The 22,461-nt window shown below is 31.4% G+C and overlaps 1 protein-coding gene across 8 annotated transcripts in view; it reads left to right on the top strand.

The window, feature by feature from the left end:
• Nucleotides 1-201: 201 nt before the first annotated feature.
• The window catches only part of LOC111285001 (lipid droplet phospholipase 1-like), a 30,284-nt gene continuing 8,024 nt past the window's right edge, over nucleotides 202-22,461 (top strand). Inside the window, exons 1-13 of one of the 8 annotated variants that reach the window (XM_022874202.2) lie at nucleotides 202-443; nucleotides 657-739; nucleotides 1,057-1,196; nucleotides 1,903-2,005; nucleotides 3,398-3,516; nucleotides 8,455-8,752; nucleotides 11,479-11,546; nucleotides 17,840-17,910; nucleotides 18,101-18,379; nucleotides 19,335-19,498; nucleotides 19,599-19,654; nucleotides 19,762-19,814; nucleotides 19,913-20,033. In XM_022874202.2, the coding sequence (XP_022729937.2) occupies nucleotides 3,462-3,516; nucleotides 8,455-8,752; nucleotides 11,479-11,546; nucleotides 17,840-17,910; nucleotides 18,101-18,379; nucleotides 19,335-19,498; nucleotides 19,599-19,654; nucleotides 19,762-19,814; nucleotides 19,913-20,033 (1,165 nt within the window). In that variant the 5' untranslated portion in view covers nucleotides 202-443; nucleotides 657-739; nucleotides 1,057-1,196; nucleotides 1,903-2,005; nucleotides 3,398-3,461. The other 7 variants (XM_089762336.1, XM_089762338.1, XM_022874201.2 and 4 more) reach the window with 7 other exon arrangements.

The raw sequence follows: 22,461 nt of genomic DNA on the forward strand, positions 1-22,461 counted from the left end.
TCACTATTTAGTAACAGTAAGGGCGTTTGTTTACAAAAATACCATTAATCATTAAAATAAGTGATGTTTTAGTATAAAAACTTATCAAATGAAATTATCAAAATTAATTACATTTTTTTTTTTTGAAAAAGAGGAACCGTTTTGATTAATTTTAGCTGCGTTTATAAAAATAAATGCTACTATTAATATATTTAGTGGTGTTTATCTTTGTATATGCCACTAATGCTCAAATTTAGTGGCGTTTATTAATACAAACGCCACTGAATTTTCGTAAAATTATTAGCATATCAGTCCAGCCCCGCGTTTTCTCATTCCCCCCCTTTTTCCCTATCCCTGGATTGTTTTCATTTTCATTTCCATTTCATTTATATTTCCTTTTCAATTTTGTTAATTTCTCTTTCATTTCTATGGATTCAAGGGGTCTAGAGGCTATTGAAGAAGAGGTAATCTTTATATTTCACACTTTAGTTTCTCTTGATTTGTAATTTGTGAATACTTCACATCACCAAGCTTGATCTGTCAAGAAAAACCAGCACTTTTTCGAAGGCCTTGGGGCTTTGGGGCTCAAAATCGAAATTAAAAAAAAATTCTATCCATTTTTGTCTCTTCAACAGAAAGCAATCGCACTCATGCTCTCTCTCTTCGCCTCTCTTCAGCTTCGATCTTTTCTTCTCACACTTGGAACGAGATCGCATTCTTTTTCAGAGGACAGTCTTATTCTTCGCTTCTTGATCTCAAGGTTAGGGTTTTTTACGGTAGTTTCGTAAAAGATCTTGCTTTGAATTGGTTTCAATGGTTGATTATATAAACTGTATTAATTTAAAGGTTTGGACTTTATTACTTGCTATCATTTTCTTGAGTAGATAAAAATGAACTCTTTTTTTATCTAAAAAAAAATGAAAACTTGAGGCTATTTATTATAAAATGAGATTAGATGGTTGGCTAATTTTCTGGGATTTGAGGTTTTATTACTTGTTTTTCCAAGGAATTACCATGTAAGAATATGTAGAAATTTGATATTAACCAATGCTTGAATGTCTGGATTTTGTTTTTCAGCAACTTGTCTCAGAGAAAAGATTTGATTGTGGGAAAGGAAGCATGCCGCATTGGTTCACTTTCGGTGGCTTCACAGGATCATACCATGCTCTTAGATGTTTACTAAGAAACCTGAGCAAGAAAGAGACATATGTGAATGTGTAAGTTTGCCATATAAAGCCTAACTTTGTCTTTTTTGTTTTGTTTTGTTTTTAAATGGCCGACTTCCATTAGATGCATATCTCATTGTTGTTTATGCTATGTGATTAGTTGAATAGTTGAAAACTTTGGATGCATTCTAGAGCCTAATTCTATCTTTGACATTGTTTAAGATCATGATGGAACAGAATTTTAGCTGGATTAATTGCGGGGTTGTCTATTTTAGCTTTAGATGAATTTCCTTACATTGACTTTACAATTTGACAAATAGGATTAATCATTGCTTGCTCTGTTTGGACCAATAATACTCTATTTGACTCTTCAAATCCTGAAAAACACTTTTTTGGGTGTTTCACTCAATGTAATTGTGATTTCTTATGCATGTACTTGCTGGCAATGATGCATGGAAGCTTCGTGCTATGTTCTGCTTGTTAGACTTACAGTCATTACTTTCTGTTGGCTCCATAGTATTTCTTTTGTCCTTTTCATTGAAAGAGCAATCATCTTCAAGTGTATATGTGAGTGCCCATGTAGTTAATGAATGTGAGATTCTGGCCTGGAAAAATAAAAGATGGAAGAATATCTACCTCATATGGATATTAAAGCTACTGTATTCTCAGCATTTTAATTTATCAGATAGTATGATACATGGTAAGTTAGACTTGTTATTTTTCTTCAAGGCAACCCATGAGTTTTATGTTCTTGTAGTTATGCCAGATCCATTATGTCTTAGGAAAAAGAGTATTTAATCCACACAGAGATTGGATGAACTTGGAGTGCATCATTCATCAATTTTTTTAAAAAACCAAGCAGCTTGGTTATCCATTACCTAGAACTATGCCCCTTTTTTAAATGTTTGGAAACTGTGTGATTATTCACCTGAGGCATAGTAGTAAACTTCATGATGCTTGATATTTCTCTCGTGCTGTTGAAATCTTTGAATGAGCTGTGCAATTGGCAACATACTCTGTTGGTGTTTCGGTTGACTATTGTGGTTTTGCTATATTAGTTTTTGAAGATGCTAATGATATTCATAGGTAATCTTAATGCTGATATTGGTTTAAGGTAGAAACACATCTATTTAGGCTTAACCTTTACAAATTATTAAATTTTATTCTATTTCTTATATGTTTGTAAACTGATAATAAGATGTGAATAATTTCCTTAAGATACAGAATTTGTGTTTGTTTGTCACTTCATGTAGAGATCAAGAGTATGACATATCAATTAGTTTTCTGAAACATACAGCTCAACTGAACTCAACCAAACCTTAAACCAAACTAGTTGGGTTGTTGTAATAGCATGTAACTTTGTTTTATCTTTCAATATCTGTGCTTCAACTTGATATAATGCTTTACTGATAGAAAGCATTTATCATGGCCCTACCTTGCTGTGATTTCCAAAGTCTTGAATATTCTTGCATTATGATGTATATATGATATATATTATCTTTCTGAAAATTATTGACAGGCTATTTAAAAGAGCCTTGTCCTTTGTTGGAAAGGATTACTTATGTCATATCTTGTGGATGAAGTCTCTACATGTTATACTGATAATAAAATTTCTTGTATCATCAAAGACTTGCTGGATCCTTCCACCAGCATGGATGGTACTAAAGCACTAGAAATGAATGATAGAATTGCTGGATCAAGTGCTATACATTAAGAAATGAATGATAGAATTGCTAGACTTCAATTTGGAAATAAGCTAATAAGCAGCTTTTTCTTTTACCCAAAATTTTGAAGGTGGAAAGAGAGGGCTGACCATTTAATAAAAATCTATGGAATGTGTGAGATCAATTTTTTCATTTTCTGTTCCAATATCTTAGATTCTTCTGAGAAAATAAAAAGATATGATTGTAATAGATTGCATAAAGAGAGTGTGTAATTCATTACCACTAAACCTATTAAGTTAAATTTTTATTAAATGTCTCAATGATTTGGATATAAGTCTTTTAACTTTAAAATTTTGTCACATCCTAATTTTGGATTTAACTCTTTCTATCTTACTCAATTACTGTCTGTATGTATGGTGTGGAAAGCATAAGAGATGGTATGAAAATCTGCCTTGAGTGGTTAATGATTATCAGTGGTTTACTTTAAATTATGAAAACTGATACTTTTGTCTTCCCCATTCCCCTTTTCTTCAGTCCTGAGTTTGTAAATTGTTGTTGTTGTATTCTAATTACATTTCATTTTGAAATAGAGTTTTTTTGGATGGTGAGAATTTAAGGTGGAGTCTAATCAAGGAATCTGATTACCTTGTTAATGGGGAGTTTCATGTTGACAAAGGTGCATCTCCTAAAATGCCGAATTGCCTCATGTAAGGTCTTTTTTTTTTTTTTTTTAAATGTAATTTTTATTAGATCAACTAGTTGAACATTCATTAGAAATAACATCACGGGAGGGGATTCAGCATTCCTCTACCCAGTAACATCACATGGTGCATATTTTGCAAGTCTGTGTGCTGCTCGTGTGAACGGCTTTACTCTTCACTGTGCTTATAATTATGCAAAGTCAAAAAATAAGTTTCACTTATGGGGAAGCCATTGAAGGCATGGTAATTCTTTTCTCTTTGCTTTAGCATGTGCCTAGGTAATACAAAACTCTATTGATTTTTGTGGCTAAATGTTTACTGCAGATTTTTGGACTCTTTTTTTTTTTTCTCTGTACATCAATTAATGATAGTAAAACATTCATAATGCCAGACATTACTTAGTTTGGTCAGTAAAAGGTAGGTAGGAGTATAAAGAAATATCTGAGCCAAACCACATAGGATATAATAGGTAGGACTATAAATGTAATCATAGGCTCTTCATTATCCTAACATTACCTTGTTAGCATATCTTTTCAAGAAAATTGAGTAGAACTTTTAATTCTTGGTTACATGAATGACTAGAGTAACCTTTTCGTTTCCATTTTTTATTAGTATACCTTCATTGCAATCTTAGCTATATTTGCTTCCTTCTCTCTTCAGATTTGCCTTTTATTCCCTTCTAACTCTTAAACTTTCATCTCTGGTTCATAATATCCACACCCATTCTTTCTTTTAATAAAAAATTATTATGGGGTTTTTACTGATGGCAGATCATGATACCTTTTTCTTACTCATAAATCTTAATTTTCTTTTTCATTTTTTAATAACATTAGATTTGGCTTTTGAGACTTAGTCTCAGATCTAAGGTTAGAGATTTAAAATCTAAAACTAAGACTAGAGATTGTCGAATATGAGATTTCTCACCTTTAGGTGAATTTTGTAATTATTTATTCAAGAACAGTGAATTTATAATTTATTTTATAAGTCATATCTGCAGTTGATTATATAATTGTTGTTGCAAAATGTAATTTTTAGTAACCAATTTCAACATAACACTTTTATGCTAAAAAACATGTACCCACTGCAAAAAAAAATTGTTATTGTGGCATCATCACTGCTCAACAATCCATACTTTGTTTAGTTGTCACTTGTCACTACTCTTGTCTATGATTGGTCAAAGATAATATTTAATTTCTTTTCTAAGAAAAAAAAAGAAAGTAAAGAAAATTTAATTCAAATTCAATTTGAAATGGAGGTTGCCAAAAAAAAAAAAAAATCCACTGATAATTAATCATGAGAACAAGAACCTTGTTTGATTTCCATAAACTTGAATTGTTAATTGTTGGTAATTTTTAACCTAAAAAAAAACTTGTAATCATACTGCAACTACTTTCAATATTTTGTAGATAAAACGCTAACACGATTGGCATTTATTGTTTTATATTATTTTTTTTATACATGAGATTGTCAATAATAAAATTTGATTACTAAAATAAATAATTTAACATTTTATCAATAAATCAAATAACTTAGTGGAGTAATAATTTAACATTTTATCAATAGATCATATGAATAGAGATTATAGCTGCTTAATAATCATATCTGCAATTGATATGTGGAATGGAAAATCCAATAAATCGAACCAAAAAACTGAGTAATTTTCACTTAGTTCATGAACTGTTCACTTGGTATTCATTGAAGTTATCCACATTAATAACTTGGGTTAATTTTAAACAGGTGATGACCACCTTTATGACCCCTCCTCCTACAGCCACATTCTAGGCATTTCGTCCCCAATATAATAAAATTATTACCATTGGCATGGAAGATTCCATGATTCAAATTTATAATGTCAGAGTTGATGAAGTGAAGCATATTTTTTAGCTTTAATTAGTAATAGAAACTATTTTGGTTTATATATGGTCAAGTAGGACAACTTTGTTGAAGTAGGAGAATGCTAATTTCTTGCATTTTATCATGCCAACTATATTCTTAGAACTTATTACTAAATTCAAAGGCAACAGGACTTGCCTTTTCCCCTAACACATTTAAAATTTTTGATGTAATTTTTAAAAGTAAAATAAGACATGTAAGTTCAATTTTTTGGATTAAAAATAAATTTTTTTATTTTAAGAGAATTAAATTATCTTATATTAAAATGATGATTAACTCTCCTTGTAATCTCATCTTTTTTTTTTAGATATAAATCAAACATAAGATAGGATGATTATCATTTTGTCATATCTATCATTTTATATACCAAATATGACAAAATTTTTAAGGGATCAAACTACTTCTAAGGTCAAAGAAAAATTAAAAATGAAAAATCCCAATTATGCTTTATATATATATATATACACACACACACACTTTATATTGCTTTGGAAAACAAGGAGGATGTGAATTCTACCGGAATTTTGCTTTCAACTTTTGCTATAGTCAAAATTCTCCTTTAGCAATCTATATTCCCTTCGATCATAAGCAATACACAAGGAAAAACAATATGAATCAAATTTCCAGTGTTGGGATATGCTCAAGACTAAAAGTTTTGAAGAAAAATGAGATGCCAGAGTAGGTTTCTACTGTCACGTTTACCATAAAAAATTCATCTTAGTAAAAAGAAGGGTTAATAGCACTTGTAATCCCCAAATTTTGACACAAATTTTATTTTGATTTCTAATCTTTAAAAAATTTTAATTGGATCCTCAATTGTTCGAAGTTATCTTATTGTGATCTATCTATGGAAGTGTTTAAATTGATGGTAAATACCAATTGATACAAGATTACGATGTCAGTTTGTACTTAGTGACAATGAGAGATCAAAATAGAATTTTTTCAAAATTTAAAAATTAAAGATGAAAGTATATCAAAATTTTATATATTTCATACAATCTTATGAAAATATTAATTATTAAATAATATTTTTATATTTTTTTGTTGTAATATAATTTATTAGTTAGATTTTTTGTTTTAAATAAAAAATAAATGTTCAAAAGTTAAAATTAAGTTAAAATTTTCAAATTCATTTTTTTTTAAATTCAATATATTTTAACATAAAAAATTATTTTCTATTAAAAATTTTTTTACTCATAAATCATAATAAAAAATTTTTTTTTATCTAAAACCTTATTTTTCAAAAATACTAAATATCTTTTATTTTTCCTTTTTAAATATATTTTATAAAATATGTTTTATAAAAAAATAAAAATGTTTTAAATTATATTTTTTATTTTATATAAATATAAAGTTTTTAACAAAAATTAGATTCAAATTGGACTTTTGGGATATAAAATAAATTTTTGAATAGATTAATAAATCTATTTTTCAAAAATGGTATAACAAATTTTACATAATATTTTCACATGATATAGAGTTCTTATTAATTTCTTAAACTGATATAAAAGTTTTTAATTGACTTTTTAAAATGATATGCAATTTTTAAAAATTATTTTTAAATTTTCATCTTAATTTAATTTTTTTTAAAATATTTTCTACTAAAAATGTTATTCTATTAATAAATCATGTCATAATAAAAATTAAAAAATATTTCTAATTATAATATTTTATAAAATATATTTGGAATATATAAAAGTCAAAATTTTCTTAAATTATTTTATTTTTTCCTTTTTTACTTTTTATGAAATATATTTAAAAAGGAAACTAAAAGATATTTAATATTTTAAAAGATGTATATTTTGGGATAGAAAATAATATTTTTATTGTGATTTATGAGTAAAATAATATTTTTAATAGAAATATATATTTTTTGTTTTTAAAATGATATTAAATCTTTAAAAAAAATTTGAATTTTGAATTTAATTTAATTTTTAAAAATTTATTTTCTAAAAATATAATGAGTAAATTATATTGCAACAAAAAAATATAAAATATAATTTAAATTTAATATTTCATAACATATATATGAAATATATAAAATTTTGATATAGTATTATTTTTTGTTCCTAAATTTTGAAAAAGTTTTATTTTGATCCTTACTCTATCAAATAAAATATTAACTGATGTCATATATAACGTCAATTGACATTTATTATAAATTTATATGATTTTATAGATAAAAAAAATTAAAATAAGATAATTTTAAGTAATTAAATATCCAATTAAAACCTTTAAAAATTAAAAATCAAAACAAAATTTGAGTCAAAATAAAATAAAAACATTAGGCTAAATAAAATCAAAACTTTTAAAAACATTAGGCTAAATAAAATAAAAATCCAAAAACCTACTTTTGATAACAAAGATTAAGAGGAAGAGAAGACCTTGAAAAGTTAGCTTGTTGAAAGAAGAGTGATGATCAGATGGAGCGTACCACCCATCAACCTAATTGGAGGATACCTTGGATAAACGGAAATAAGCCTTTTCTTGAAGCTTTTCCTTCTCTAATGGTTATTATTATTTTTAGACCTCCACTTTAGAGGATTAAAGATGATGAAGGCAAGGGAAAAAATAAGGGTTGGGAGATCAAAATAGTAAAAATAATTTTTTTAATAAATTAAAAACCTTTCATTTCTTTCTTGGTAAATACTTTTTCTTAAGATAATAACGAATAAAAATTTATAATACTTTTTTTTTAATTCCCAAAAAAATTACCTTTACTGACGCCAAAGATTCCCACATATTTATTTGGCCGTTAAGGAAAAACCCGCGTGCAGTCGAGCGTAATTATGTAATTGCTCCGTTCTCCGACCTGTTTTTGTTTTTGGTGCCTCCATCACTATTCCTTTCCCAAACTGTAACTGCCCTATTAAAATCTCCCGAAAACCCCAATACTCCCTTCGTTTTCCAAAATTCTTTCAGAAAAAAAAAAATCTCTTTTTACAAAAAGAATAATAATAACAACGAATCTCAAAACTCAAAAAGTCTCAGTTTTTTCTTTTTTTTTTTTTTTTTGGCTTATGCTTCTTTTCTTTATATGATAAACGCCAGGCCCTGGAAGGATCCGGATCTCCTACTGGAACCGACGCTCGATTTGCTTCTGTAGCTTGGGGTTCCCGCTTTGGAAGCCGAAACTGAACTGGCTGTCGTATGAGTGGATGCAGCATATGCAGATGGCGTGGTTCCGGCATATGATCAGCGGTTGCTTCAAGAGCACAGAGCTGCCGCCTAAACAGGGGATCAAAGTCGAAGAAAACAGTGGCGGCCAAGACGTTTTTGACGCTGACGCCATGAACTCCAAGGTTTCGCCTGAACATCTCGTTATCATGGTCAACGGCCTCATGGGGAGGTATCTTCCATCTCATAAGAATTTCATATGAAATTAAATTTTTAAATTCAATAAGAATTCAATTAAACTTATACTAGAAAATTTTGTAATTTGAAAGGTAAGATAATTCTTTTTTTTTTTAAGGAATGTAGTGACAATTATTAATAATATTAAAGCTAACTTTACCAGTACATCTCTTCGTATACACATAACACAAATTTTGTCCAAAGCGTAGTTTAGCAATCAAAAGCTGTTTTTACACAATATTAATGTTAAACATGATCTTTCCGCGTAAAAGTCTGCTTTTCAAACTCAAAAGCTCCGTGTTTAAGTGAAAAAATTTTATTGAAATAAAAAATTATTATATTATTCGTTATTTTTAATATTTATTATGTTATGTATTATTTTTTATATTTCAATTTAAAGAAATATCAAATACTTAAAACTTTTAATTATGCTTTTTCATCATATTTTATGAAGACACATTTTTTAACCGCATTAATAATGTTAAATTAGCCCTAAAGTCGTTTTTGTTTGTATCATAGCTAATTCAACTTTTTGTTAGTTTCTGCTTAATATAACTGTTAAAGATAAAGAGAAATTATAGTTTTTGGCTATATCATTTAAACTTATAGGGAGTAACGTGTAATTACATCAAGCTAAAAAAAGGGGCTGAAGTAACTTGTAATTACCTCAAACCATAAGCATGGTTTCAAATTTCTTGGGGCAAAAGCGTAATTCTACAACGTTCTTGTTTTAAATGTAGTTCTCCAAGTCTTTTCAGCGGGCGTTTGGGAACCTAAATATGGAGTTGGACTTAAAATTTTCGAATTTCACATCCTTTGATTTTTTAAAGTTGATGAATTTGAAACCCTTTGTGTGGATAAATCTACTACTCTAAAATTCAATATTCTAAACTAAACCATCTTAGATTTGAGAAGAGATAGTTCTGAAAGGAAATTTGTAATCTTAGATTGGAACCTCTTACAATTCCATGCGGATTTGGCCCTAATATAAAGATATAGTTCTGAAATATTTATTGGATTTTAAAATTCAAAAAGTTGATTCTGAAATGATTAAAGATCTCAATGGAGGCAGCTGCCTCAATTTGCATAAAACGTAGCCTGAATTTTTTACCTCAATTTTTGAGTAAAGCCTGTTGGAATCTGCATTATGCAACTATCTCGTATTTATGATGTTGTGTGGTTTCTGTCTATTAATACTTCTGCTGTTTAATTTTACCAAGGAGGCTTTTTTAAGCAACAAAAACTGAAACGATATCTATAACCATATATAAGTTTAGGTGCTCCTAAACACCCTTTTGCTTCCTTATGGCATTTGAGTTCAAATATGTTCCAGATATAGTGGGATACTCAGGAGATGTCATTTATAATAGGGATACACCATTAACACACTCCTGGACACGTTAGATGAAATAAAATTGAATTTTGTTTTTTGTTATAATTGTCCATTTAGGGGAGATACATAAGGATAGAAATCCATGATGTATACATCTAAAACAAGCACGGAAGGTTAAATATATTGTCATTAGACATTTTCCACACCTTTGATAGAGAAACAGAGTGGGGGAGAATAAGACAGAGAAAGATCAAAGCACCCAACTGACCTGTAGAAGCACCTTGATTGATGATGTGGAATTGGTTGTATTGCTCCATTCATGATATTCATGGTGGCTTTGTAATTGTTAAAGATGTGCTAGATTGCTAGTGCTTAGGTGAAAGAGGTTGAACGCAAATTGGAAAATGAAGACGCGAAAGACTCTGGTATCTTTTTCCGTACCAGTTTCTTGATTTTTTTACCCATTTGACATTAAAACAATTAGAAGAAAAAACTATTTTATACGGGGACATATTTATACTATGGAGATTGGATTTTTCTTTTGTTAAAGCCTTGGATTTTGGATTTTTCTTTGTTTTTCCTCAGTATGTAAGAATTGAGCTTCAAACTAATTTATGTACTTGATAATCAATAATCTCTTTTTTTAGGAAAATCATTTATATCAAATGTGCTTCTGTATAACTGTTTTTGGCCATAGATGCTCTTTGCAAATATGTTCATCAAATCTAATTATTTTTGGTTCTGAAAACTTTTTAGGGCTTTTTATTTATATGTATCTCTAGGATAAATTTTGGATTATGTTTATTTGTATAAATATATATATTTGTGTGTTTTATTAATATATCCTTGTCGTCTCATATTGTTTTCTAAAAGTTGAATGCACATTTGTATCTTATGTCACATCTGTCCATTTAACCTGGAAGATCAACATCCAAAAGAAGGGGTAGAAAGACTTTTATTTAAGAATAATTATTCAGTGCATTGTTTTGTCAAAATATTTTTTTACCCTTCTCATTTCATTATACGAAAGGGATAATATTTAAAAATTGTTAAAATTTTGGGTTTGAGTGGGTGCCTGACAAGAATTTTGTGAAGTTTTTGAACTCTACTAGCATTGTGTTGGATAGTGGTTCTTTGCTTAATCATACCCAAACAGTCAACTTCTCTTTGCATGGTTTAACTGGCTAAGATTTGTTATTGTCCAAGGTCATCTCTTTTGTCCCTCTAGATCCAATCTCTTGATGTGAATAAATTATATGTTCTTTTACTTGTTATTTTGTGCTAGCTTGTGGGAGTCACTAAATTGTTTTTGCTTCAATGCAATTTACACATTCTTCTCCCAAAACAAGATAATAAAATAATCAAAATAATTTTATCCTTGTGTATAGTGCTGCTGATTGGAGATTTGCTGCAGAACAGTTTGTGAAGAAGCTACCTGACAAATTAATAATGCACCGTGAGTTTTCTTTCTCACATTTATTTTGCCTCTTCTCCTTTCTCTTCTGCTACTGTGCATGTTGAGTTATTGATAATCTAGTGGGTGCTGATCAAATATCCAAAACTTAGCAGTGTCCTTAATTTGTATTAGAATTTTCCCCTTCAGTTTAAAGCTCATTTTATGGTTGATTGATAGTTAAAGCGAGTGCTGTACTTTATTTTGATTTTATACTGCGAGATGAAACTTCAATGTTTGGAACTATTAATTAATTTAGAGTCCTTTTTTAAAAGTAAGCATTAGTAAGTTCTCATTTTACTGAATGCTATAAGGTGTCTGCATGTCCTGGAATGATTTATTTGTGTTAATGTGTTTTCTGTTATGCTGTATACAAATATAATGTAGCTGACTGTCCTTTTTGCTGCCTTATTGAATACATACTCATAATATATTTTATTTTGAATTTCATGGTGGTTTTGCCTCTTCTTCTAAAGATCTACCTATGTTCTTATTAATGCTTTTGAGCACTGATTCCTGATTTCTTCTATGAATTGTTTAGCATCCTCCTACTTTACGCCTTGCTTGACGTGTGAATTCCTTGATATAACTAGTTTAAGTCACATTTTCTATAAAACATCTTTTGTCTTGTTTGGGAAGTGGTCATAAATAAATCGTTATTTACCAATTCTTCAAAACAGGGATGAGTTGCATGGTGCTTGCTGCCAATTACCACATGGAAATGAGTCAAAGGGTGAGTTTTTGACCTGAGACAATTGAAAATTTAAAAGTCTTGTGATGATGGATGAAGTTCCTAAGGATGACAATCTTTCCTTGTTTGAGTGCTCAAGCTTTATGAGACAAAAGTTGTAGATATAGCCAATAGTACCTCATTGTACAAGGAAAGATGTGGAAATCTAATCTTCATTATTACTTGATTAGTTGACTTTATCTATTTTAGTTAAGTCTCTTATTTTTAAAATAAGAATGATTTAGGTTAATACACTAAATCTATTAGATATTTTCCTATTACGTGTAGAGAGTAAATTACTCTTTTGATTAGTTGTTTTAATGCATGAAAATCTTGGATTTTAAGGCTGAGAATATTCAGTCTTTAGCCTATATATTTTCATAAAATTCTAGCATTGTAATAAGAAAAATATAGAAAAAAATAGTTTTATTCTAGAGTTTTTTTTTATGGTATCAGAGCACAATTTGAACCTTTGAAAATTTTCACTCGGAATACAACATGGCTACTGGAAAGGAGAGCCAGGCATTGGAAGTTACTTCTAACCCCAGAGTTAGCATTTTTCATTCATTGCAAAACGTTACACTCTTATTAGAACAGGCTCTTTGGCACAAAAAGGTAATTTTCTAAGTGCATTGAGTATAAAACTAGTAGATTGTAAATTCAGGAGCTTCAGACCATATGACTGGAGATGCATCTGTATTTAGTAAATACAACCCATGTCATGAAAACTTCACAGTTCTAATTGCTGATGGGTCAATTTCAAAAGTAACTGGTACAGGTTCTGTTATTATTTAAAAAAAAAAAAACAGTTGATTTTGTTCTATTTGTCTCAAATCTAAGTTGCAATCTACTATCTATAAGTAAACTTACGAGAGACCTTAAGTGTGTTACTAAATTTCTTCCAAATATGTGTGAATTTCAGGATTTGAATTCGAGGAAAATGATTGGCAATGCTAAGATATGTGTAAGACTCTACATCCTAAGAGCTAATGATTCTGAAATACAATATCAAAAGATCTCTTTTGTAGCTTCATCCTCTAGTAATAACAAAGATAGTACAACCATGTTATGGCACTATTGGTTAGGTCATCCAAATTTTTTATACCTCAAAAGGTTGTTTCCCTCATTATTCAATCAAAATTCTAACAACTTTCAGTGTGAAGTCTACCAATTATCCAAACATACTCGTACCACATATCCTAATTAGTTTTACAAACCATCCCATCCTTTTTTAATGATATACAGTGACATTTGGGATCCCTCAAGAGTAAATAATATTACTGACCCAAATGGTTTGTCAAATTTATTGATGATCACACCAAGGTTGCTCGGGTATTCATTATGAAGGAAAAATCAGAAATAGGCCAGCTATTCCAAAACTTCAACAATATGATCCAAACTTAATTCAAAACTAAAATCCAGTTGTTGATAACTGACAATGGGAGAGAATAATACAATTCAATTCTTGGATCATATCAAATAAAGCATGGTATAATTCATTAAAGCTCATGTGTCGACACTTCTCAACAGAATGGTGTTACTGAAAGAGAGAATTGACATTTATTGGAAATTGCAAGATCTCTTATGATAGCTGCCATGTACCTAAGCATTTTTGGGGTGAGGCTGTTCTTATTGCTACATATCTTATAAACAGAATGCTTTCTCGAGTCCTGAAATTTCAAAGCCCTTGCCAATCCTTTCTCAGTTCTTATCTTCACCTTCGAATCATTTTGTCTATTTCCATTAAAGTGTTTAGATGCATTACATTTGTTCTTACCAGCCAACAAAACCAAAGCAAATTAGATCCCAAAACCATCAAATGCATATTTCTCGGATACTCTCCAAATAAAAAAGGATACAAGTGTTACTCACCAATAACAAAGAAATTCTACCATTACATGAATTTTACCCTTTTTGAAAATCAACCTTACTTTCCCAAAACTGCTATTTAGGGAGAGAATCCAATCACAGGGGAATATCATCTTTGGGAAGATCTTATTATGGAACCACCAAACATTTCTCAAACTCCTTTTCACGTTCAAAACATCCAACCAGATCTTCCAATTCCCTTTCAAGTCCAAATCATTCAACCAGATCCTCCAAACCCGAAGTCCATGCAAGGGAAAACAAATAAAGAATTGATTATCTATTTAAGAAGACAAAACTCAGAAGGATATAGGAGAATGTACACCTTCAAAGCAAAACCAAGAATCTAAACTGATTCCAAAGATACTTGAAACCAACGCATGTAACACTCTTACTGAATTTGATTCAATTGAATCTTTTGATGATCTTGATCAACCGATTGCTCTAAGAAAAGGTGTGAGATCATGTACTCAACACCCAGTCTGTAATGTGGTTTCTTATAAAGGTTTATCACCCAGTTATTGGGCTTTTGTTATCACACTAAACGATATGGCAGATTCCCAATAATATTCATGAAGTACTCATGCAACAAAAATGGAAAATGGTTGTTTCGGAAGAAATCAAGGCCCTAGAAAAGAACAAAACATGGGAGATTTCAAAACTATCCAAAGGGAAAAATTCAGTGGGGTGCAAATAGATTTTTATTGTCAAGCACAATGCAGATGGAAGTATTAACAGATTCAAAGCTCACCTTGTTGCAAAAAGATTTACTCAATCTTATGATGTTGATTATGAGGAGACATTTACTCCGGTTGCTAAATTTAATTCAATGCGGGTGTTATTATCATTGGTAGCAAATCTAGATTGGCCATTCCACTAACTAGATGTCAAAAATGCATTTCTTAATGGGGACCTAGAAGAAGAAGTTTACATGAAAATCCCTCAAGGATTCAAAAACTAGGACAATTCTGGCGAGGTATGTAAGCTTCAAAAGTCTTTATATGGTTTCAAACAATCTCCACTGCATGGTTTGATAGACTAACAAAAGTGGTAAAGAAATATGGTTTTTCACAATGCCAGACTGATTACACCATGTTTGTCAAACATTCACCTAAAGAAAAAATAGCCATTCTTATTGTCTATGTGGAAGAAATTAGCAACCTAAAGAATCTTCTAGCCAAAGAATTTGAAATCAAAGATTTGGGATACCTCAAATTTCTTTTGGCATGGAGGTAGCTTGCTCAAGGAATGGCATCTTTGTTTCACAGCGTAAGTATGTCCTAGACTTACTAAAGGAAGCCCAAATGCTTGGATGCAAACCTGTTGACACCCCTATGGACACAATGAATAAGGTAGGAATGGAAAAAGAAAGTCCAACAAATAAGGGCAGATATCAAAGACTTGTTGGGAAACTTAGGTTTTTCAGTTAGTATGGTAAGCAGATTCATGAATAACCCAATCGAGGAACACTTGAGGGCTGTGTATCGAATCTTATAGTACTTAAAGAAGAGTCTTGGCAAAGGGTTATTTTTTAAGAAGACCTCATGTCAAAATGTTGACATTTACACTGATGCTAATTGGGCTGGATCTATTATTGACCGAAGATCAACTACTGATTACTATATCTATGTGTGGGGAAATTTGGTTACTTGGCGAAGCAAAAAGCAATCTGTGGTGGCTAGAAGTAGCGTGGAAGCTGAGTTTAGAGCTATGTCTCGTGGCGCATGTGAGGGAATTTGGCTAAAAAGATTGCTAGGGGAGTTAAAGGTCTTTGCAAAAGAATCCATGAAGATATTTTGTGACAACAAAGCTGCCATAAGTATAGCAAAGAATCTTGTTCATCATGATAGGACTAAACATGTGGATATTGATCGTCACTTCATCAAAGAGAAGATAGAGGAAGGATTATTAGATTAGTTTATACTCCCACATGCCTCCAAACTGCATACATACTAAGGCTTTCTCTCGAAACAATTTCGAGAATTTGAAGTCCAAGCTGGGCATGACTGACATCTACCACTTAGCTTGAGAGGGAGTGTGGAAATCTAATTTTCATTATTACTTGATTAGTTGGCTTTATCTATTTTAGTTAATTCTCTTATTTTTAAAGCAAGAAGTGATTTGGGTAAATACACTAAATCCATTAGATATTTTCTTATTATGTGTAGAGAGTAAATTACTCCTTTAATTAGCTATTTTAACACATGAAAATCTTGGGTTTTAAGGCTGAGAATATTCAGTCTTTAGTCTATATATTTCAATGAAATTCTAGCATTGTAATAAGAAAAATATAGAAAAATAAAATAGTTTTATTCTAGAGATTTCTTCAAAAGAGAATGAGAGAAGGAAACAAAAACAATAACATGATTGAATGAAGATAGTTTTAAATCCTAAGACCACCTTAAAAGCTTCTAATTTGATTCAAATTTGAGATCCATAAGATTTTGATTCCTTCACAGATGAAATTATAGAATGGTAGAGAAAGGGAGAAATAATGGTGAAGTTAATAACAATTCAAAGGAGTTAGAGGAACAAAGAAAGATGCAACTTGAATGACGTTTTCCCTACCTATAAAGTTCTATATACACCGTGGTGGTCATGACTTATAGTTGATGTTGTTCATAATGTTAAAAAAGAAAAATATCATAAAAGGTAAAATAATGAAAATAAATTATACAGGAAAAATGAATATAAAAATTTAAGTTTTGATTTCTCAACGACAGTAAAACTTGTGCAAATAACTGTTTGAGAACATAAATCACAAATGTTGCTCCTACTTGACAGTGTTCTCAATCTCTCTTTTGCTAACTATTTACTAGTACATCTTCTCTGCATACCTGGCAAGAGAAAAAGTTGCTTCTTGTTCTGTTGTGTTATTTATTATAATTTTATTTAAGGTGAACCAGGCCTAGAAGGTTTGCTTGCTATGCCATTAAAATAATTAAGCCTATGATTTTGGTGCAGCAAATCAAGTCTCCAAAAATTAATTTTACTGTGGGTGCCCCATCTGGTTTTTATTCCATAACGTGTGGAATTCTCAGGACTAGAAGATTTTGTATTTAGAAAGTGAAAAATAAATCATTTGTTGCTTTCATGAGTCCTTTAATTTTATAATGGCTTCTTTTCCCTGAAGCAATAGAAGCAGTAGATTGTTGATGCTCATGTCTGCAACTTTTGGTTAGTGGTCTTTGTGCATGCATGATTGGCATGGTAATGGCTAAGAAGGCCAAACTAGAACATGTGCAAAGTAACCAAATTTAAGTCTGGAAACAGACAGGATTATAAATTATAAAAAAAGAAAGAAGATGGAATTCGAGTAAACCAAAAGTTTGCTAATATCATCCCCTTGGTTGAAACGATTCGACAAATACATGGAAAATATGGATAAATTTGGGTGAAAGTGATAATAATGGAATAATAGTGCCTGTCTAAAGCCTGCACAAGCTCAACACATTAAGCAAGTTTGGAGAAATAATTTCCATTACTTCCTTAGCAAATTAGATAGTTCTTTCTCTTTTGCTCAATAAGTCAAATGAGTTGTTTTCTTAAGTAATTTTTCTGTGAAAGTGATGCTAACTTATTATTTAGCTAGCCCTTCTGAATTTTGATATTTACCATCTCTTTGCATGTTTTGCATCTCTTTGGGATATCCTATCATGTATACGTATGCTATAGGTTTTGGCTTGATATTCATGTACAGGCAGTGAATGCAACTACTCAAAATTGACATTTGATGGTGTTGATATGATGGGTGAAAGGCTAGCTCAAGAGGTATTTTGGTAATAAATATTTTTTTATCTTATTTCTTGGTGTTTTTGATTGATAAAAAAGCCGTTTTAATTAGACTTTCCTTGGCCAAAAAAAATCTTTCCCGGTTTTTGTTTTGAAAATTTGTAATTTGTTAACTTCTTGGGGGAGAATATCATAGTTATCTTCATTTACAGACTAATATATGATACAGGTATTGAGTGTTGTCAAACGTAGGCCAGAGATAAAGAAGATTTCTTTTGTGGCTCACTCTTTAGGTGGTCTTGTTGCAAGATATGCTATAGGGAGGCTCTATAAGCATTCTCCAAAGTTAGGTCAATCAGGTCTTTATGCGAACTCTATAACTGAAGAGGTCACAAATTCTTCAATGCAATATCTTAAGCTGCCTTGTGAAGATAGAGTTGCTGGATTGGAACCGATGAATTTTATAACTTTTGCAACACCACATCTTGGTTCAAGGGGACATAAACAGGTAAGTAGCATGCTTTTACATGTTATCTGGACTCAAATTTTTTATTTGCATGCTGTTTTACTTGTTAATGATTTGCAATATTTTCAATATTGAACAAAAATAAAGGGTAAAAAACCAAGTACCTGAGAGCTCTGGTCATTGTCACTCGTCCACCCCAAAAACCTTTCCATCCACAAAGTCCGAAAATAGATGGGGTCATTAAATCTTATTTACTGCTATCTGTGCAAACTCTGAACCTTCCAAGCACACAGTTTCTGCCTGGGTGAATCCTTTACAGCCCAAGAGATGCCCAGCATATAAGCCTTGGATCAAAGCTGTCTCACCAAGTATATGTTAGCAGAAGATGGTGATTTGGATTCTAATAATCTAGTTGGAAGAAAATTTCCTCTTTTGGAGGTTGTCACTTGTCAAAATTCTTCCCAGGATGTTCCCCAAGACAGACTGCTCTCTCTGTAGGGGTCTTTTACTTGCAATATTTTCCTTGCTGCTTTTTTTTTTTTTTTTTTTTTTTTAATTTTTGTAAATTTCTCCTTGCTAAATTTTTTAAAATAGTTTAAGGTAAATCATGATATCTGGACTCTTTTTGAGGTGCTGAAAACATTGGGAAGAATAATGAACAGTTCTTATGGGGAAAAAGGGGGTGGATATGCTGTAATTTTTCCTGCCTTATTCAAGCAGGTTTTCCTGTAAACTCAGACCATAAATTAATGTTAGCTCTGCCTAGTTGGCAATTCCTGGAGTCTGGACATGAATAACTAATAAGTGAAGCTATGTAAGAACCCTTGCTTGAATGCTGACAGTAGAAATTTGAATTTATTTTCTGTACGGCTCTGCATTAAGAGACTTTTTTTTACTGGTTGTTTTATTACCTTCCTGTTCTTGGTTTCTTCTATTTGATGTATGCATAAATTGAGCTGCGCATAACACAGCTGAGGCTGTGGTCTATGTTTTGCAGCTCCCACTTCTTTGTGGTCTTCCTTTTCTTGAGGAAAGAGCATCTCAGACTGCACACTTGGTTGCTGGAAGGTCTGGAAAGCATCTGTTTCTCACTGACAATGATGAGGGAAAACGCCCCCTTCTCCTTAGAATGGTTGATGACAGTGATGACCTGAAATTCATGTTAGTGTTAATTTTCTGATTCCCTATAATCAATTGCCTTAACGCTTATTCTTAATAACTACTGAATGGGTAATGCCCTTTTTTTAATTAACCTGAATAGATCAGCTCTACGTGCATTTAAGCGACGTGTGGCATATGCAAATGCAAATTATGATTGTATCCTTTTTGAGGTTAAAGTTTCTCATCAACTGCATCTAGTTTATACATAATGTTGTGTTTTTGCTTTTTGTACAAAATTATGTTTATCTTGAGTTGTATCTGAGATATGGTTGGCTGGAGAACATCATCAATCCGACGTCAGAATGAACTTCCAAAGGTGATTTTTTTCAATCAATGTGTTACTTTCTTATATTTCTCAGCTCTAAGTCTCACATCACAGCTTAGTTTTATTAATATTTTTTATCTTTATTTCAGTCAAATCTTCTTGTAATAGATGAGAAGTATCCGCATGTTGTATATGTTGAGAGGGAAACTACAAACAACATCCAAAACAAAGCTTCCTTTATTTCTGGAGCCCAAACAAGTGATGTTGAAGGTTTGTTGAGCGTTTATGCTTCTAGTTTATTGTTTAGATTTTGGTATAACAATTGAACATATACTGTTTAGGGATTTGACGGCATTTAGGGTTAATTTGGAAGGGTTGGGAGGGAGGGAGAGGGAGGGAAATCAGTTAGACTTTTCAGGCTTTAGGGAATTGTTATGGCATTTAAGGTTATACATGGTATTTCACTTTAATATTAGGGTAAAGGTGTAGCTTACTATTCTCTATGTTATCTTTCGGCGAGGGGTAGTTTAGAGGGAGGGGTATGGGGAGGGAGAAAGGGAGAGAAAGAAATAGATCAATTATAGTTTGTTGTATTCAGGGAACAGTTATTCCATTTAGCATTAGTTATTTTTAGTATTTCATATTAATATGTTTAGGGTGTAGCCTGTAATTATCTATGTTATTTTAGTTTCTTGTAGCTTTGAGATATTAATATGTTTAGGATAATGTGTATTTCTCCCTTGTTCTATCTCTTCCTTGAGAAATTACTATTTCCCTCCCTTCCATCGAACATCATTCTTTTCTCTATTTTTTTTCTCTTTCCTTCCCATGTTTTGCATCAATATTAAATTATAGTAGCCTCTTGTACATGTATATTAATATATACACACACATAATAATGAAATGTTTCTCAAAACTTTCTCTCAAGCTGGAGCATATACACCATATGCTTCTAGGTTCTAACAAAACAAATTCTTACCTTGGTTACTTCCAAAGAATTTGGTGAACAGATCTGCTAGTTCATTCTCTGATTTCCTGTGAATGACTCTAAGGAGTAGTACTTTTAAAATCCTTTCTATAAACTAAGTGACAGTCAACCTTGTTGTTTTTTTCTTCTACTAAATTACTGGATTAGGTGCAACATGAACTGCTTTTTGATTATATCACACACTAAGTTCAGGAGTTGGGAATGTTCAACTGCTAGCTCTTTGAGCATTGTCTTCATAGAAATCCACTCACAACTAGTATGAGTAATGTTTCTGTAATATGATTCAACACTAAACCTTATCACCATAGTCAGTTTTTTTCTCTTCCAAGATTTTGACTTTCAACCAACAAAGATGATGATGCTTTCCCAATTAGCATGACTCACACATTAAGAAGACATATAATAGGAACTTCTTCAACTTTTCCAATGAGAATTTCCTAGACTGCAGTGAATCTAGAATGGTGAAATGAAACCACATAAGCAGGAGGAGATATCAACAAGGAGAGGCAGCAGAGGTGACCGGGTTTATGTCATTCGCTAATTAGGGGAAATGGTGACTGAGCAATTTAAATGTCTAGTACATTTACTAACAAACATGAGATTAAAAGGAAAACAAGGAAAGTACTAGTTTAGTCAAAGGGGTAAGGTGCCCTCAAAAGCTAGGATCTTTATATTACCTGAAGGGCAATGGGTCCAACAAGGGCTTGCTCTAGTGAAACAAGGCACTAAATTGGTACATATACATGTATAGCCGCAGATTCACATGCATACATACATAGACAGTTTGTACCTAATAAACATAAAATATACTATAATTTTAGTGTATAAACTTTTATAAGTTGATTGTCCATTCTTTTGTTGCATGGTTGCAAAGATCAAACATTATCCTAAATACATAAAGTGTATCCATATTTTCTTCACTTCCATCTTCTCCAGATTGATCATTTTCTACCTCTTCCTTTTTAGTCTCATCTAGCCTTGCCTCATCTTCTTCGAAGTTTGCTTGTGAAGATGAAGTGACTGATCTTGAGTACATCTCCTATTTCTTCCCAATATGGTGGGAGCGTCCAACGATTTTCAGTAGCCTTGCATTTCCTTTTGTGGAACATCCTAGACTTAATTAATTTGAGCGACTTCATTTCAAAGAAATACTTGTATTGTCTTATATTGTAGAAAGCCATGCTTATCCTTTTCATAAAATTAGAAGACTCCGAAAAATCAATGACTAGCATATATTGAAGAAACTTCACTTTGGCAAGTCTTTTGGGTGCCTCAGGCCCTGTGAAAGGCATGTGCTTGAGTAAATGGGCCTTACTCTGAGTCTGATGAGTCACTTTTGCTCTCTGATACCTCACCTTGGGTTCGAGGAGTACTTTATTTCTTTTTAGTTTGTAGTTTTATAGCACGTGCGGGTGCCTCAGGCCCTGTGAAAGGCATGTGCTTGAGTAAATGGGCCTTGCTCTGAGTCTGATGAGTCACTTTTGCTCTCTGATGCCTCACCTTGGGTTCGAGGAGTACTTTATTTCTTTTTAGTTTGTAGTTTTATAGCACTAGGCACGTGCCTTAACCTCACTATGATTAGAGAAATTAAGAATGGGTTTGATTGTTCCTATACCAGTATGAGATAAATGGTTATGATAAAAGAAGAATTGAGTTTGATTGTTCCTATGCATCTTAACTGTTGTAGTGGAGCCATGAACTACAGTGATG

Source organism: Durio zibethinus, chromosome 6, assembly GCF_047325235.1.
Source record: "Durio zibethinus cultivar Kanyao isolate XHJ-2024 chromosome 6, ASM4732523v1, whole genome shotgun sequence".
In the NCBI taxonomy this organism is placed as follows: domain Eukaryota; kingdom Viridiplantae; phylum Streptophyta; class Magnoliopsida; order Malvales; family Malvaceae; genus Durio; species Durio zibethinus.